At 35.0% G+C, this 12,342-nt stretch overlaps 1 protein-coding gene and 1 pseudogene across 3 annotated transcripts; both read right to left on the bottom strand.

The window, feature by feature from the left end:
* Nucleotides 1–230: 230 nt before the first annotated feature.
* On the bottom strand, nucleotides 231–5,938 carry LOC148207678 (proteinaceous RNase P 1, chloroplastic/mitochondrial pseudogene; annotated as a pseudogene). Of its 2 annotated transcripts, none has more exons than XR_015787725.1 (2): nucleotides 5,797–5,938; nucleotides 231–2,125 (listed from the first exon to the last, which is right to left on the bottom strand). The product of XR_015787725.1 is annotated as a proteinaceous RNase P 1, chloroplastic/mitochondrial pseudogene, transcript variant X2 (transcript). The 2 variants fall into 2 exon arrangements; XR_015787724.1 differs by having other exon boundaries at nucleotides 232–2,133.
* LOC148207679 (uncharacterized) lies at nucleotides 2,171–5,937 on the bottom strand. Its single transcript, XM_088118357.1, has 2 exons — nucleotides 5,797–5,937; nucleotides 2,171–5,709 (listed from the first exon to the last, which is right to left on the bottom strand). Exon 2 carries the CDS (start codon nucleotides 5,598–5,600, stop codon nucleotides 4,047–4,049), a length of 1,554 nt encoding a protein of 517 aa, XP_087974483.1. The 5' UTR covers nucleotides 5,601–5,709; nucleotides 5,797–5,937; the 3' UTR covers nucleotides 2,171–4,046.
* Nucleotides 5,939–12,342: the final 6,404 nt, after the last annotated feature.

Below are 12,342 nucleotides of genomic sequence, written 5' to 3'. Positions count from 1 at the left end.
TAGTATAAATAAAAGAACACAAGTGGGCAAGCAAGGGAAAAAAGGGGGAGAAAGAGAGCGACCAACACAACAAGAGCACATACAAAGGAGACAAACAACATAAAAGCAGGATGTTACAGAAAAGGGCTCTAATTTTTAGTGAGGATTGGTAGAATCTTTTGTTCTTTATTAAGTGATGATCATCCCCAACCTGGTGGTCAAATAGAAGTGACAACAAGATGATAGAGAATTTAGTTTGATGCCTTAACGATGACAAGCCTAAGTAATGGGATAAGTCCCTCACAAGCAAAATCCGCATTCAATAATATGAAGAACAGATCTATAGACAAAACGTGTTGAGATAGTGTATACCAGATCTCCACATTTAACTGTTGATATGATGAATTTGCCTTGTTCTATAGATTTAAATGCTGAGGCTAAAACAATAGTAGATCATATCAAGAAAATACATGATGAAGTAGTTGTAATTTGGAAAAAGCTAAAGTAGACTATGCAGCCAAAAAAGGCTAAATCTCCCTTCTGGCCATTGAAAGCATTCCAATTGTTCTTAGGATTCGTTCAAAAGAGCATTTGTAAATACTTTTTAAAGAATGCCAGATTTAAAATTACTTCTTCAAAAACATTTACAAATATTTTAGGAAATCAAGCTACCCGCAAAATTTTTCAAATAAATACTTATTCGTGGTGGGCAAAAGTGCACAAACAAGTACCTACTCGACTAATTCTGCGTTTACATCTATCACAATTCACAATAGATAGATATTCTAAGCTATTCACTTTGTGAACAACTAAAATTTCAACCATAAAGTTTGGGGTTGAAAGAAGAAACTATCATACCTGGAACTGATTAAATCCAGCTTTAGCTTCTCTTTGGCAAGCCAACTTGGTTAATGAAGCAGCAAAACTTTCAGTTTCTTTTGGATCAATATCAATGCAAACAAGTTTTCGGGCACATGAATGACAAACGCCATTATCATCCATCTGAGTTCTCACCAACCTCCAATTACCACTACCCAGCCAACCTTGTCCATGCCACCCTCCACCTCGTCTAGTTATTGCTTCCCTAACCTTGCTCGCATCCCAACGTTTCTTCCCAACTTCTGCTGCACTTTCTGACTTAAACCAATCTTCAACAATTTTGACAGTAGGTTCCGAGACCTGCCTCACTGTTTTTCTCAAGCGATGCAGAAATTCATAGACCTTATCGGTCTTCTTCACATCAGAACTGAGTTTTAGAAGAGCAGAAAGCTCAGGTTCTTCAGCCTGCACCTGAGATGCAACCATGTGGGAATCAACTTCATAAGCTTCTTTTGACATTAGCTTCCTACAGAAGCCAAACAGTGCTGGTGCATATGACCTCAATCTTGGCGCAATACCATAATCCTTCATATGCTTCACCAAAGCAAAAGCCATTTCTGGATCATCCTTTGCAGCCGCAATTCTTGCAGCACTTGTAAATGTAGCCTCATTCGGAGATACTTTATCAATCATCATTTGCTGAAAAATCTCAAAACCCCTGGTGAGGCCCACACTTAATATGTCAATATCTCCACTTGTTTCAAGCGAACTAGAGGAAGAGCACAAATATAGCAATACATTATAGTGATGTTCATTAAGCTGGATGCCATTACTCCGTGCCTCGTCATAAAGCTTAAGTGCTTCAATAACATTTCCATTCCTCGAGCACATATCTAATTTATGTTTAAGCACTCTATCCGGCGATTCCCTGAGGGCTTTCTTCCTTAATCTGTTGGAGACTTTGTTGGTAGAAGACGCCGAGGATTCATGAACAGATGATGTAGCAGATAAAGCAACAGTACATAAATATCCAACTTTGTGGATAGATAAGTAACTGTTGCAACTATATTTCAGTATACTTTTAGAATATATAGTAGAATGACAGGTATAGACTTGGAGGCTAGCTCGAAGAGTATTCTGGCCGGAAAATATACATGGAATTTTAGTGAATAATGAGAAGAAGAGCGAAGTCTTGACAAGTGAAGGCATGAGTGAACTTCCACGGGTCAACATTCAAATACGGTAATCCAAAAGATTTTTATGGTACTTTCCGTCACAGTTGATAACTAAAATCAGCCAGAACAGATGAATAACCTCCCACGTTCATCTGCGAAACTAAAAAATAAAAATATATGGGAACATACTCAGCCAACAAACTAGCATAGAACATAACAAATGCAAAGGAATTCATGCGACTTTTCATTTTACTCATACAAACAATTGAAAATGTGATTTAGAATGTACGCTAGTAACTTGTAATGCAGACCAGATAGATAATAGAAAAAACATAAAACATATCCCCTGCAATGCTGGTGAAGCACAAAGTATAATTGCTCCTAACTCGTAAACAAATGAAAGAAGAAATGGGAAAATTGCGGTAGCAAACTGATGGACCTCCCATCACAAAGGTATATGTGAGGAAGAAGGGGAGGGTGAGAGAGTAAGTGGAAACCGTTCTCTCGTGGGCCAGGGAGGAAAATGTGATACGTGGCAGAGGGGTCCAAAGTTAGTTAGAGGAGGAAATTTCTAGATTATTCCTTGAGGTTAGTATATGTACTTTTCTGCTCCTGGAGGAGGTCATCTTTTTGCACCTGAGTCCATAGAAGGATAGGAAGGAGAGGTACGGGAGCTCTCTAAATCTCCCTTGAAATTGTAATATGTCCCTCATAAATAAATAACAGAAGCATAGTTCTATCATTTTGGTATCAGAGCAGTGATTGCTGGGCATGGTCGCTACGAGAATGGAGTCTCGAGTTGAAGCAGTGGAACAACAAATTTCTGGGGTGGTTTCGGCCATAGAAGATAGTAGGGAATCGTGGAAGAAGGAAATGGCATTGTTTAAGGATGAGATGCGTCTGTGGATGACAGCGCTATCACAGAGGATGGGAATGGAAGAGAAGACTAGGGACGACAAAGGGAAAGGGCTGGAGAAAATCGATGTGGGGGAGAAGACGCCTCAGAGTATTGCGACTTCAAGTGATGGGTCGAATCAACTCACGAACACGCTAGCCCCGGTATTCGATCTCCGTTTACGCAAGTTGGAGGTACCTATTTTTGAGGGGGAAAATCCCGATGCGTGGCTACACCGTGTGGCCCGATATTTTCGGATTAATCGATTGACGGATGACGAGAAATTAGAGGCGGCGGTGCTCTGTTTGGACGGTAAGGCTTTGGCTTGGCATCAGTGGGAGGAGAAGGAGAATCCGATACAGACTTGGGAGGAGTTCCGGCTATTGTTATTGCAGCGTTTCCGACCAACCTTGGAAGGGACTCTGTGCGACCGATTCATGGAAGTGAAGCAGGAGACGACGGTGAGGGATTACCGCCGGCGATTTGAGGAATCTGGCGGCCCTATCAACAGCATACCTGCGTTCGTCCTAGAAAGCTTGTTCATCAACGGCTTAAAGGAGGAGATACGGAGGGAGGTGAGGGTAATGAAGCCCAATGGGCTTAAAGAATTTATGATTATGGCCCAACTTATTGAGGGCAAAAATGGGGCACAGATTATAGAGGCCCACTCAAACCAAACAACTTCAGGAGGAAAAGGAGGCCCGGGCAGTGGAATAGGGGTGGGTAAAACAACTGGGTCATCTTTTGGATCGGCCCGAACTGTTTCTTTTAGTTCCAATCGCCCACAATCGACGCGTAACAACGAGTTGGCGAACAAAGGGGGGAACACGTCATCAGGGGTTGGGCAATTCCGCCGACTTTCGGATAAGAAACTCAAGGCACGACGAGAGAAAGGCCTTTGCTACCGCTGTGATGAGAAATTTGCACCGGGACACCGCTGCAAGAAAAAAGAATTGCAAATCCTCGTGGTTCAAGAAATCGAAACAGCCCTGGAAGATTTTCACGATGCAGTAGATTCCATCGGAGAAGAAATCGGTAAGGAAGAGGTGGAGTGTGCAATGTTATCACTAAATTCTCTGGTTGGTTTAACTTCACCAAGAACGAAAACCATCAAAATTCGGGGACGGGTAGCTGGATGGGAGGTGGTGGTTTAATTGACAGTGGCGCCTCTCATCATTTTATTTCAGAAGCTGTGGTGCGGGAATGCCATCTGCCGGTAAGTGAAACCAAAGGCTATGGAATCGTGTTGTTATTGAGAAGTCCATCAGCTGAATGACTTCAAATGCAAACAGCCAACTAGGTAGGTTTCCAATGAATTTGTTGCGAGCGAGGGAGAGATATCTCAGGTTCGACCATTTCGTTACTGCATCGTTCAAATTTCCCGAGAGATTGTTGGAGCTTAAATCGACAATCTCCAATGATTTACATCCTGCCAGAGTCAATGGGACTTCACCAGAAATCATGTTGTTGCTGATGTCCAAGATCTTCAGACTATCCAATGCATCGAGCTCGGGTTGAATCTCTCCAGAAAGATTATTGTTGTTAAGTATCAAAGCAAGTAGTTGAAAGCATCCGACAATGTTCAACGGAATCGAGCCCGATAAGTAGTTATGTGAGAGATCAATGACTTGGAGATAAGTAAGATTCCCAATCCTTGCAGGAATTTCCCCCACAAGGACATTGTGTGACAGAAACAAAGCCTGCAAACTCCTCAGTTCTGTGATCTTTGATGGAATTCCACCTGAAAATCGATTGTGAGACAAGTCAAGAAGAACAAGCCCCGATTTCTCTATCGTCTCCACAATCTTGTTCGGTAGAGGGCCAGATAGATCATTGTTACTCAAGTCCAACACAAGTAGCTGCTCCGAAAACAGGAGTCGAGGCGACATCTTGTAAGTTAAATGATTGGACGATAGATTCAACTGAACCAAAGCACGAAGCGACGCGATGCACGTCGGTACTCCTCCAAAAATAGAATTGTTAGCCAGATTCAGAACAGTGAGAGACTGAGCAGAAGCTGAAAAACAAGGCAAAGTCCCAGAAAACCGATTCGACATGAGATTGAGCGAAACCAAAGGCTGATGGAAATCAAACACACTGCCCCTCAAGTAGTTGTTTCGAAGATCCAAAAACCTCAGCGATGTCGAGTTCAACAAACTCTCAGGCAGTTCACCACTAAACGAGTTGAAACCCAGATCAAGTTTCTGCAGCTTTGTTGAGAAGTTCCCAATCCAAGAAGGAACAGGACCCCCCAAGTCTAGGTTCCCAACCAAAACAAGCTCCTCCAAGATCTCAAGCTTCATCAATGTCTCAGGCACGGCGCCCTGGAACCGATTCCGACTCAAATCCACGGTCCGAAGGTGGATCAAACTGCCCAAACACAGCGGAATCGAGCAAGAAAAGTTATTCTGGGACAAAACCAGGTGCTCAAGAAATGAGAGGTTACAGAATCCAGGGCTAATTTGACCAGACAAGTTCATATCAACCAGTTGAATGGAAACCACTCTCCCAGTCTTGTTTTCACAAGAAATTCCAGCCCAATCTGAACAGTTAGAACCCACCCAGCTTGACAAATTCTGATTAGGGTCTTGGAGCCATGATTTAAACATCAAAAGAGAGGCTCTGTCTTCCGGGTGAAGCTCCACTGATTGGGAAGGGTTTAAGCAGAGAATCAACAAGAACAACACAAACAGAGCATGCCAATCGAAAACCCATTTCCATTTCTTGCCCATCACCGACAATCGAACCAATTTCCCAAAAACCCCAAATCAACAGCACGCGAATTCGATAACTACACAGATTGAAATCCAAAACCCATCTGCCTAAATGGGAGAGAAAGCTCTAAAAAGCAACCATCTACGAGATTATGCTTCCATATCACAGAACAGAAAATGAGAGAGAGAGAGAGAGAGAGAGAGAGAGACTTACGGGTATCAGTAGAAGTGGCAGGAAATGGGTTTTTGTTTGGAGGTGGTAGTCCAAGAGAAGAGAGATTCTCCCATTACATGTGTTCTTCGTCTTCTTTAGGAAGGGAAAAAGGCAGCCATTAAAGGGGAACTTTGATTACCAAATAGCGATGGTAGAGAATTAAAGTGAAAAAGTAAGTTGGCTTCTACTTCTTACTCTGTGACTGTCCACTCGGTCGCCCCAGCACACTCAAAACCCAAAATCAAAGTGAATCTTCCTTTGTTTCAACTTCTACACCAATTTTCAATTTTATATTTAATCTTTCAAAATTATCCATAACTAGATCCTTCACAAAAAAATTTTATTAAAATTTATTAACAAAAAAAAAACTCGACGGATAATTAAATTATTTTATTAATATATTGGAACACGTAGACCACTTTTTCAAATTATTTATTTATTTTCAATTCAATGAATCCACTATTGATGGTAGACATGTTTCTTAAAAAATTCAACCTATCCAACATCAACATTGATATTTTTAATATTTGGATATTTTTTACAAAAATAACTAATTTTGGTCCCTTAATTTTTAACATATTATTTTATTTATATACATACATATAAAAATATATATAGTTTAGTTAAGTTGTTATTTTTCAATTAATAGATTGAGGTGTTTGTTAAATGTTGTGCAAAGATTGAAAATCTAATAAGTTATTGGTAGGACTTTATAAATTCTAAATTGTGTGGTTCAAGTCCCTTGACTAATTAGTTAGCTAAGAATTATTTTACCGAATTCTAAATTGTCTTGTTTAATTGTAAATTTATGAAGGACCAATAATTAATTAATAATAAACTGCTTTTCAATTTTTGCACAATATTTTAACCAACATCTCAATCTCTAACCGATAAAATAACAACTCAACTAAACTATAAATCAAAAACAGAAAGAGAAGTCAAAGAAATTCAACAAAAGAAAAAAAAATTAATTCATCAAAAGAAAAAAAAATATCAATTAGATGTTCTCCAAACCAGGTGGCTCATCCATTGGTCTAAAGGAACTAGGGTTAATTAAGAGAATGAATTCAAATCCATGATAGTCATCTACTTTAGGAATTAGTAATTTTCATATGATTCATAATCCCAAGTCCCAACGCTAGGTATTGTTTCTCTAGTTAGTCGCGAGTCGAACTCGCTCTCTTGCCATGCTTCATTCGTTTTTCACTCACTTGTCGCCCAGACAGTGGTGGAAAACACAATTTTCTTCCTCATCCATATAAACTCATAGGTATTTTCTCGTCTTTTTTGAATTGAGCGAGTCTATGTATACATGTCTCATTGTTATTCACATTTTCTATGAGATATCTTCCTTCATCATATTTTGTATGAATAATTTTTGTTGTCCATTATCAATTGAAACATCTATTTTTAGATATCTTTCTTCATCTTCCAGCAAGAATAATATACTTTTAGCTATAACAAAAACAAACAACAAATTGAATTCAATATTACATGATCCAGCGCAATAAAAAAGAGCGCGAATATTTGAAAATCCAGCTATTATTTTCGTTTAAAAATAATAATAACTTTAAGATATGGTAATAGGTGCATCCATACATAAATTTATATCATAAACTACAAAAATTTCATGGTTTTTTGATGTTTTTTCTTTTTTAAAACAAAAAGTATTTTCTCCCTAATTAACTTGTTAAAAGTGGGTTATTTTATTTGCTCCCCTTGATAAAGGTTAAACAAGAATCTTGATATGATCTTTTGATCCCCTTACCTAGTCAATAAGAGACTTTTATTACATTTTCAACAAAAACCTATTTGGAACTTTTTAAAAGTATAGCGGACTAAATAGATACGCAAACACACAATTTTTTTAATTTATATTTTTTAAGTGAATACATTAAGACTAAAATAACCAAATAAATAATATTCTAAAAGAACAATGATTTAATAATGGTCGACCAGTAGTCTATATAAAAAGAAAGCCTTCAAAACATGTGAAAATTTTTAGTACTAGTTAGTTACAAATCAACACATTATGATATATGACCAACAATGGGTACCAAAACCTATCATAAAAAATTAATTCATGATTCTCTCTGAAAACAACGTGCAATATCCTACCTACAAAAAACACCGAAAACTTTGATAAATCCAAACACTACCATTTTTGGGATTTCTCCAACAATCTCATATTTCTCAAACAGTTAATACTAATCCAAAACCCCAGCTATTTCAAAACACCTAACGAAATAAAAACAAACATACAATATAAATAATCAAACATGAACCCTTTGTAGGCATAAAATCGACTTGTTCATCCATAAGTACTTCCATATTACACTGGATGATATATTATAACAATGGGGATGAATCAGCGTATATTATTGCCAGCGCTCTTACTCGTTGCCTTCTCCGACATATCAATGGTTGAAAGCAAGACAAGGAAAAAATCAGCGAAGGCTCATATACCGGACCAGGCAAACCCCTTGTCGCCTTCAAAAAGTTTCGTGTGGAGATTCACAATGAGTTGCATATGTATTTGTTGGATAGCAAATGCTACTCGAAAGATGACAATTTAGGGTTGCACGTGTTGTTCCTGGACGAGCAACAAAATTGGTCGTTCAAAGGAAATTGGGATGGAACAACAGATTTCCATCGTAAATTGGAGTGGGAAAGAGGGTTTATAGATTTTGATGCGTTTTTATGATGATACTAGCTTCGTGCTCAACTATTGTGGTGACGACCCAGACAACGAGTCAAGCGACGTCTCGGTCTGTATTTGGAGCGCCCAACAAGATGAGATTTATTTGACTAGATATGATGGTGGAATATGATTCGTTAATCAAATGGGAAAAACAAGTATCTATATCTATGATAGATATAAAATTTACAATTGTGGAATCAACTATTTTTTGGACTGTGTTGTTCTTAGTTCTAAAAATATTGTTTAAATTGTTGTTATTAAATTATTATTTTTTTACCTAAAATCATCTTACACCCACTGTCACGCTCTTCTCCCTTTATAAATCATCTTTTTTATTTGTTATTTTAGTACAACAAGTGGAGTGAGGAATTCGAACTCATGACCTTATTGATCAATTACTGCTGAGCTAAGCTCATGTTAACTATTTAACTTTCTTATTAATACATGGATTGAGTAGCAGCTCATAATAACTCACTCAAATAAGTCTTTCTTCTCATTCATTAAACATTTAATTTTAAATTAAATAAACTTATATAGGTTAGTTGTTTAAAATATTAACTTCTATGAATTTTTATTTTTCATTTTTAGTAATTCAATTATTTTAAATTAAAAGTTCAAATGCGCATTTAAAGTTTTGAACCAACTAGTATCTTAACAGGTGTCTTGCACATTGTAATTTTATTCTTTTAAATCTATGAGACGGATTTTAATATAGTATTAGAAGTTGAGGGAGGTTATACAACTATTAAAATTCTAAAATTTTTAAATTTTAATCATTAATAATTATAATTAAATGGCCAATCAACGTCCAAAAGACTTATCAAGATTGACAAGCTAGAGGGTTGATCAGATCCACAAGTTTAGAGGGCTGATTCAAGATAAAAAAAGCAGCCAAAAAGCCGACCAACATCAACAAGTCAGAGGGCGATGTGATCATCCAAAAAATCAAAAGAAAAAAATCAAATGATAAATATTAGAGCTTATACGGAACTCAAATATCAATACAAAATATATTTAGTTCACTAATCAAATTTCTCGGAAAATCTAGTGTGAAGAATCTCTTTTACATTTAGAACCTAAAAAATATAGTTAATTATGAAAAAAATAATTATAAGTGGTCTTTGATCTTATTTGATCATCGATTGACTAACAGAAAGATTATATTATACTAACCTTTATTAATTTTATATTAATCTCATTTTTTTGCAGGTACTTGTCGCCCCACCTTATCAACATGGCCGCCTTCTCGCTTGTCACATTGTCGTGCCTTGCCAATGAAGTAGAAAGGTCAAGGTGGTAGACCCTTTAATTCTTAAGAAAAGCCTACTATTGCGAAAATTACTTACCAAGAGATTTTTCTCCTTACACAATTCTTCAGTGAAAATACAATCCAACCACAATAATAAGAGGAACTCAGTAAACGACACAAGAATTTATAATCATAAGATTGCTATAATTATTTATTTATTTTCAATTCAACGAATCCACTAGTGATTATAGACATGTTTCTTCAAAAATTCAACCTACCAAACATCAACATTTGTTATTTTTAATATTTGGATTTTTTTTAGAAAATAACTATTCCGGTGTCTAAATTTTTAACATGTTACTTTATCTATATAAGTGCTCATTTTCGTCTAAACATCAACATTGTTATTTTTTAATATTTGGATTCTTTTTTAGAAAATTCTCTAAATTTTTAACATGTTACTTTATTTATATATATAAATAAAAGTGTTTATTTTAGTTTTGATTTAAAAAAAAAAGTAACCATCATATTGGTCATTATTGTTTTGCTGCCTAAATTCTAGTATTCACTCAAGGCTCACGTGACTTAATTTATGACTTAAAAGAAAGAGGTTAAAACACATACTTAAAACCTACATTATCTATTTGTTAAAAACAAAATAATGGTCGTTTAGTTTAGACATAATGTCTTTGGACAAGCTATTTTGCAAACTTATTTTTACAAATGTCCAAGTCTTAAATTTATGGATTTAAAACTTTTTTCAAATACCAAATTTGTCCTTATTTATGACATTTATATTTATTATAATTCGTCTTTTATTTAAATGCAAAAGATTAATATTTCAAATTTGATTTTGTAAACATTAGACGGTTGTGGGACCTAAATCAATCATTCTCGTAATTCCATAATTTATTCCTTAATATATTCTACTAAACAATGAAATTTATTACAAAATATTCAATTATTATCATAATCCCCAAATTTATTCCTTAATATATTCTACTAAATATTGAAATTTATTACAAATATTTTTTCATTTTATTACAATTTTTTGCCAAATTTCAATAATGTAGCTGTTATAATATACACTTATATAGAAATATATATATATATATATATATATATATATATATATATATATATATTTGTGTAGAGATATAAACTAATCTGACTACCTTTTCAGTTATATGGAAATATAAACTATATCCGACTATAAGCTTAAGCAACATACACTTAACAATGGTGATATAAACTATAGTCATTATAACATACACTTATATGGAGATATAACCTATATCTGGCTATAAAGTATATACGACTATATCTCTCTACAATTAACAAACAAAGCAAATAACCTACAAACTTTCCGATCGGCGACTAGACAATGGTCGGGATAAACAGAGGGCTGGAATGATCGACGGACGGCCGACAACAAAAAAGAAACCTCGGGATAAACGAACGGAAACAATGGACGGGCGACCGGAGACGAAGGAGAAGCTAGACGGATTGTTCCGGCGACAAAGAAGAACGAAGATGACGGTCGGAGACGAAGGAACGCAAACGGCGGCCGGAGACGAAGGAATGGACGGAAACATAACGATAGAAGAAGAAGAAAAGTCGGACGAATGAGGTTATCGAATTTTTTCAATAATTGAGGATTTTGGAGATTTGATATATTTTTTACTTTTGGAAAGTCTAATTTAAAATAAATTAATTAATATTGAGGTGAGATAAAAAAAGATATATTAGTAAATTGGGTGATGGATACCATCCTAAATTTGGTTTTCATGACAAAAATGTAATTATAGTCTCTAAGTAACCTATAATGTAGTAATCCCTTTAGTTTAATATCAATAAAATATTAAACAAAAAAATTGACAAATATAAAAAATATCAACAAAATATCGTAGTATTAATATTAACAATTTTTTGGAAGCACTAAAATGCTTATTTTGTTAATTTAAATATTTTTTATGAATTTTTTATTTTTATAATTTCTCTGAAAACATCCATCAACATAGAATTTTCCATAAAATTAAAATCTCGACATTTCCATCGACATAAACATTTAAAACATTGTTTAAAAATACTTATGAAATTATACTAAACACTCTACCTTAGTAATTTTTTCGACTGTGCTTGTAGAAAAATGATTTTATTTAAAAAACACTCTTTTACAAAGTCATTCCAAACACACTATAGACACCCTTTAAATGAATAATTCTTTTGAAAGTGTCTATAGAGATGAAAAAAAAAGAGTCTAAAACGGCTAAATATTTTTTAGTCTCTAATATTTGGATATTCAATTTAGTCTGTATTGTTTTAGAAAAATCCATTTAATTCTTTATATTTTAACATTTTTAATTTAGTTCCTAACCACGGAAATATTAAAATTAGTTTATGAAAAACTTGTATGACATAATACTTCGTATATGGTAATTCAGTTATAAATGTTATATCTTGAACTATAACTAAATATATCATTAAACTATAACTCATTTACTTTCTACAAGTGATATGCTTTTATATAAGACAAATTAGTGAGGGTACAACAAGATTTATAGTTATAACCGAGGGAGGTAAAACTGAAATAATA

The sequence above is a fragment of the Momordica charantia genome, unplaced genomic scaffold (genome assembly GCF_013281855.1).
Source record: "Momordica charantia cultivar OHB3-1 unplaced genomic scaffold, Mcharantia_2.0 BLBB01000108.1, whole genome shotgun sequence".
Lineage (NCBI taxonomy): Eukaryota > Viridiplantae > Streptophyta > Magnoliopsida > Cucurbitales > Cucurbitaceae > Momordica > Momordica charantia.
Note: the sequence above shows the minus strand (reverse complement) of the source record. Positions and strands in the feature narration are given on the sequence as shown.

Coding starts and splice junctions, on each gene's coding strand:
- LOC148207679 (XM_088118357.1), bottom strand. CDS start 5,600: ATGGGCAAGAAATGGAAATGGGTTTTCGATTGGCATGCTCTGTTTGTG.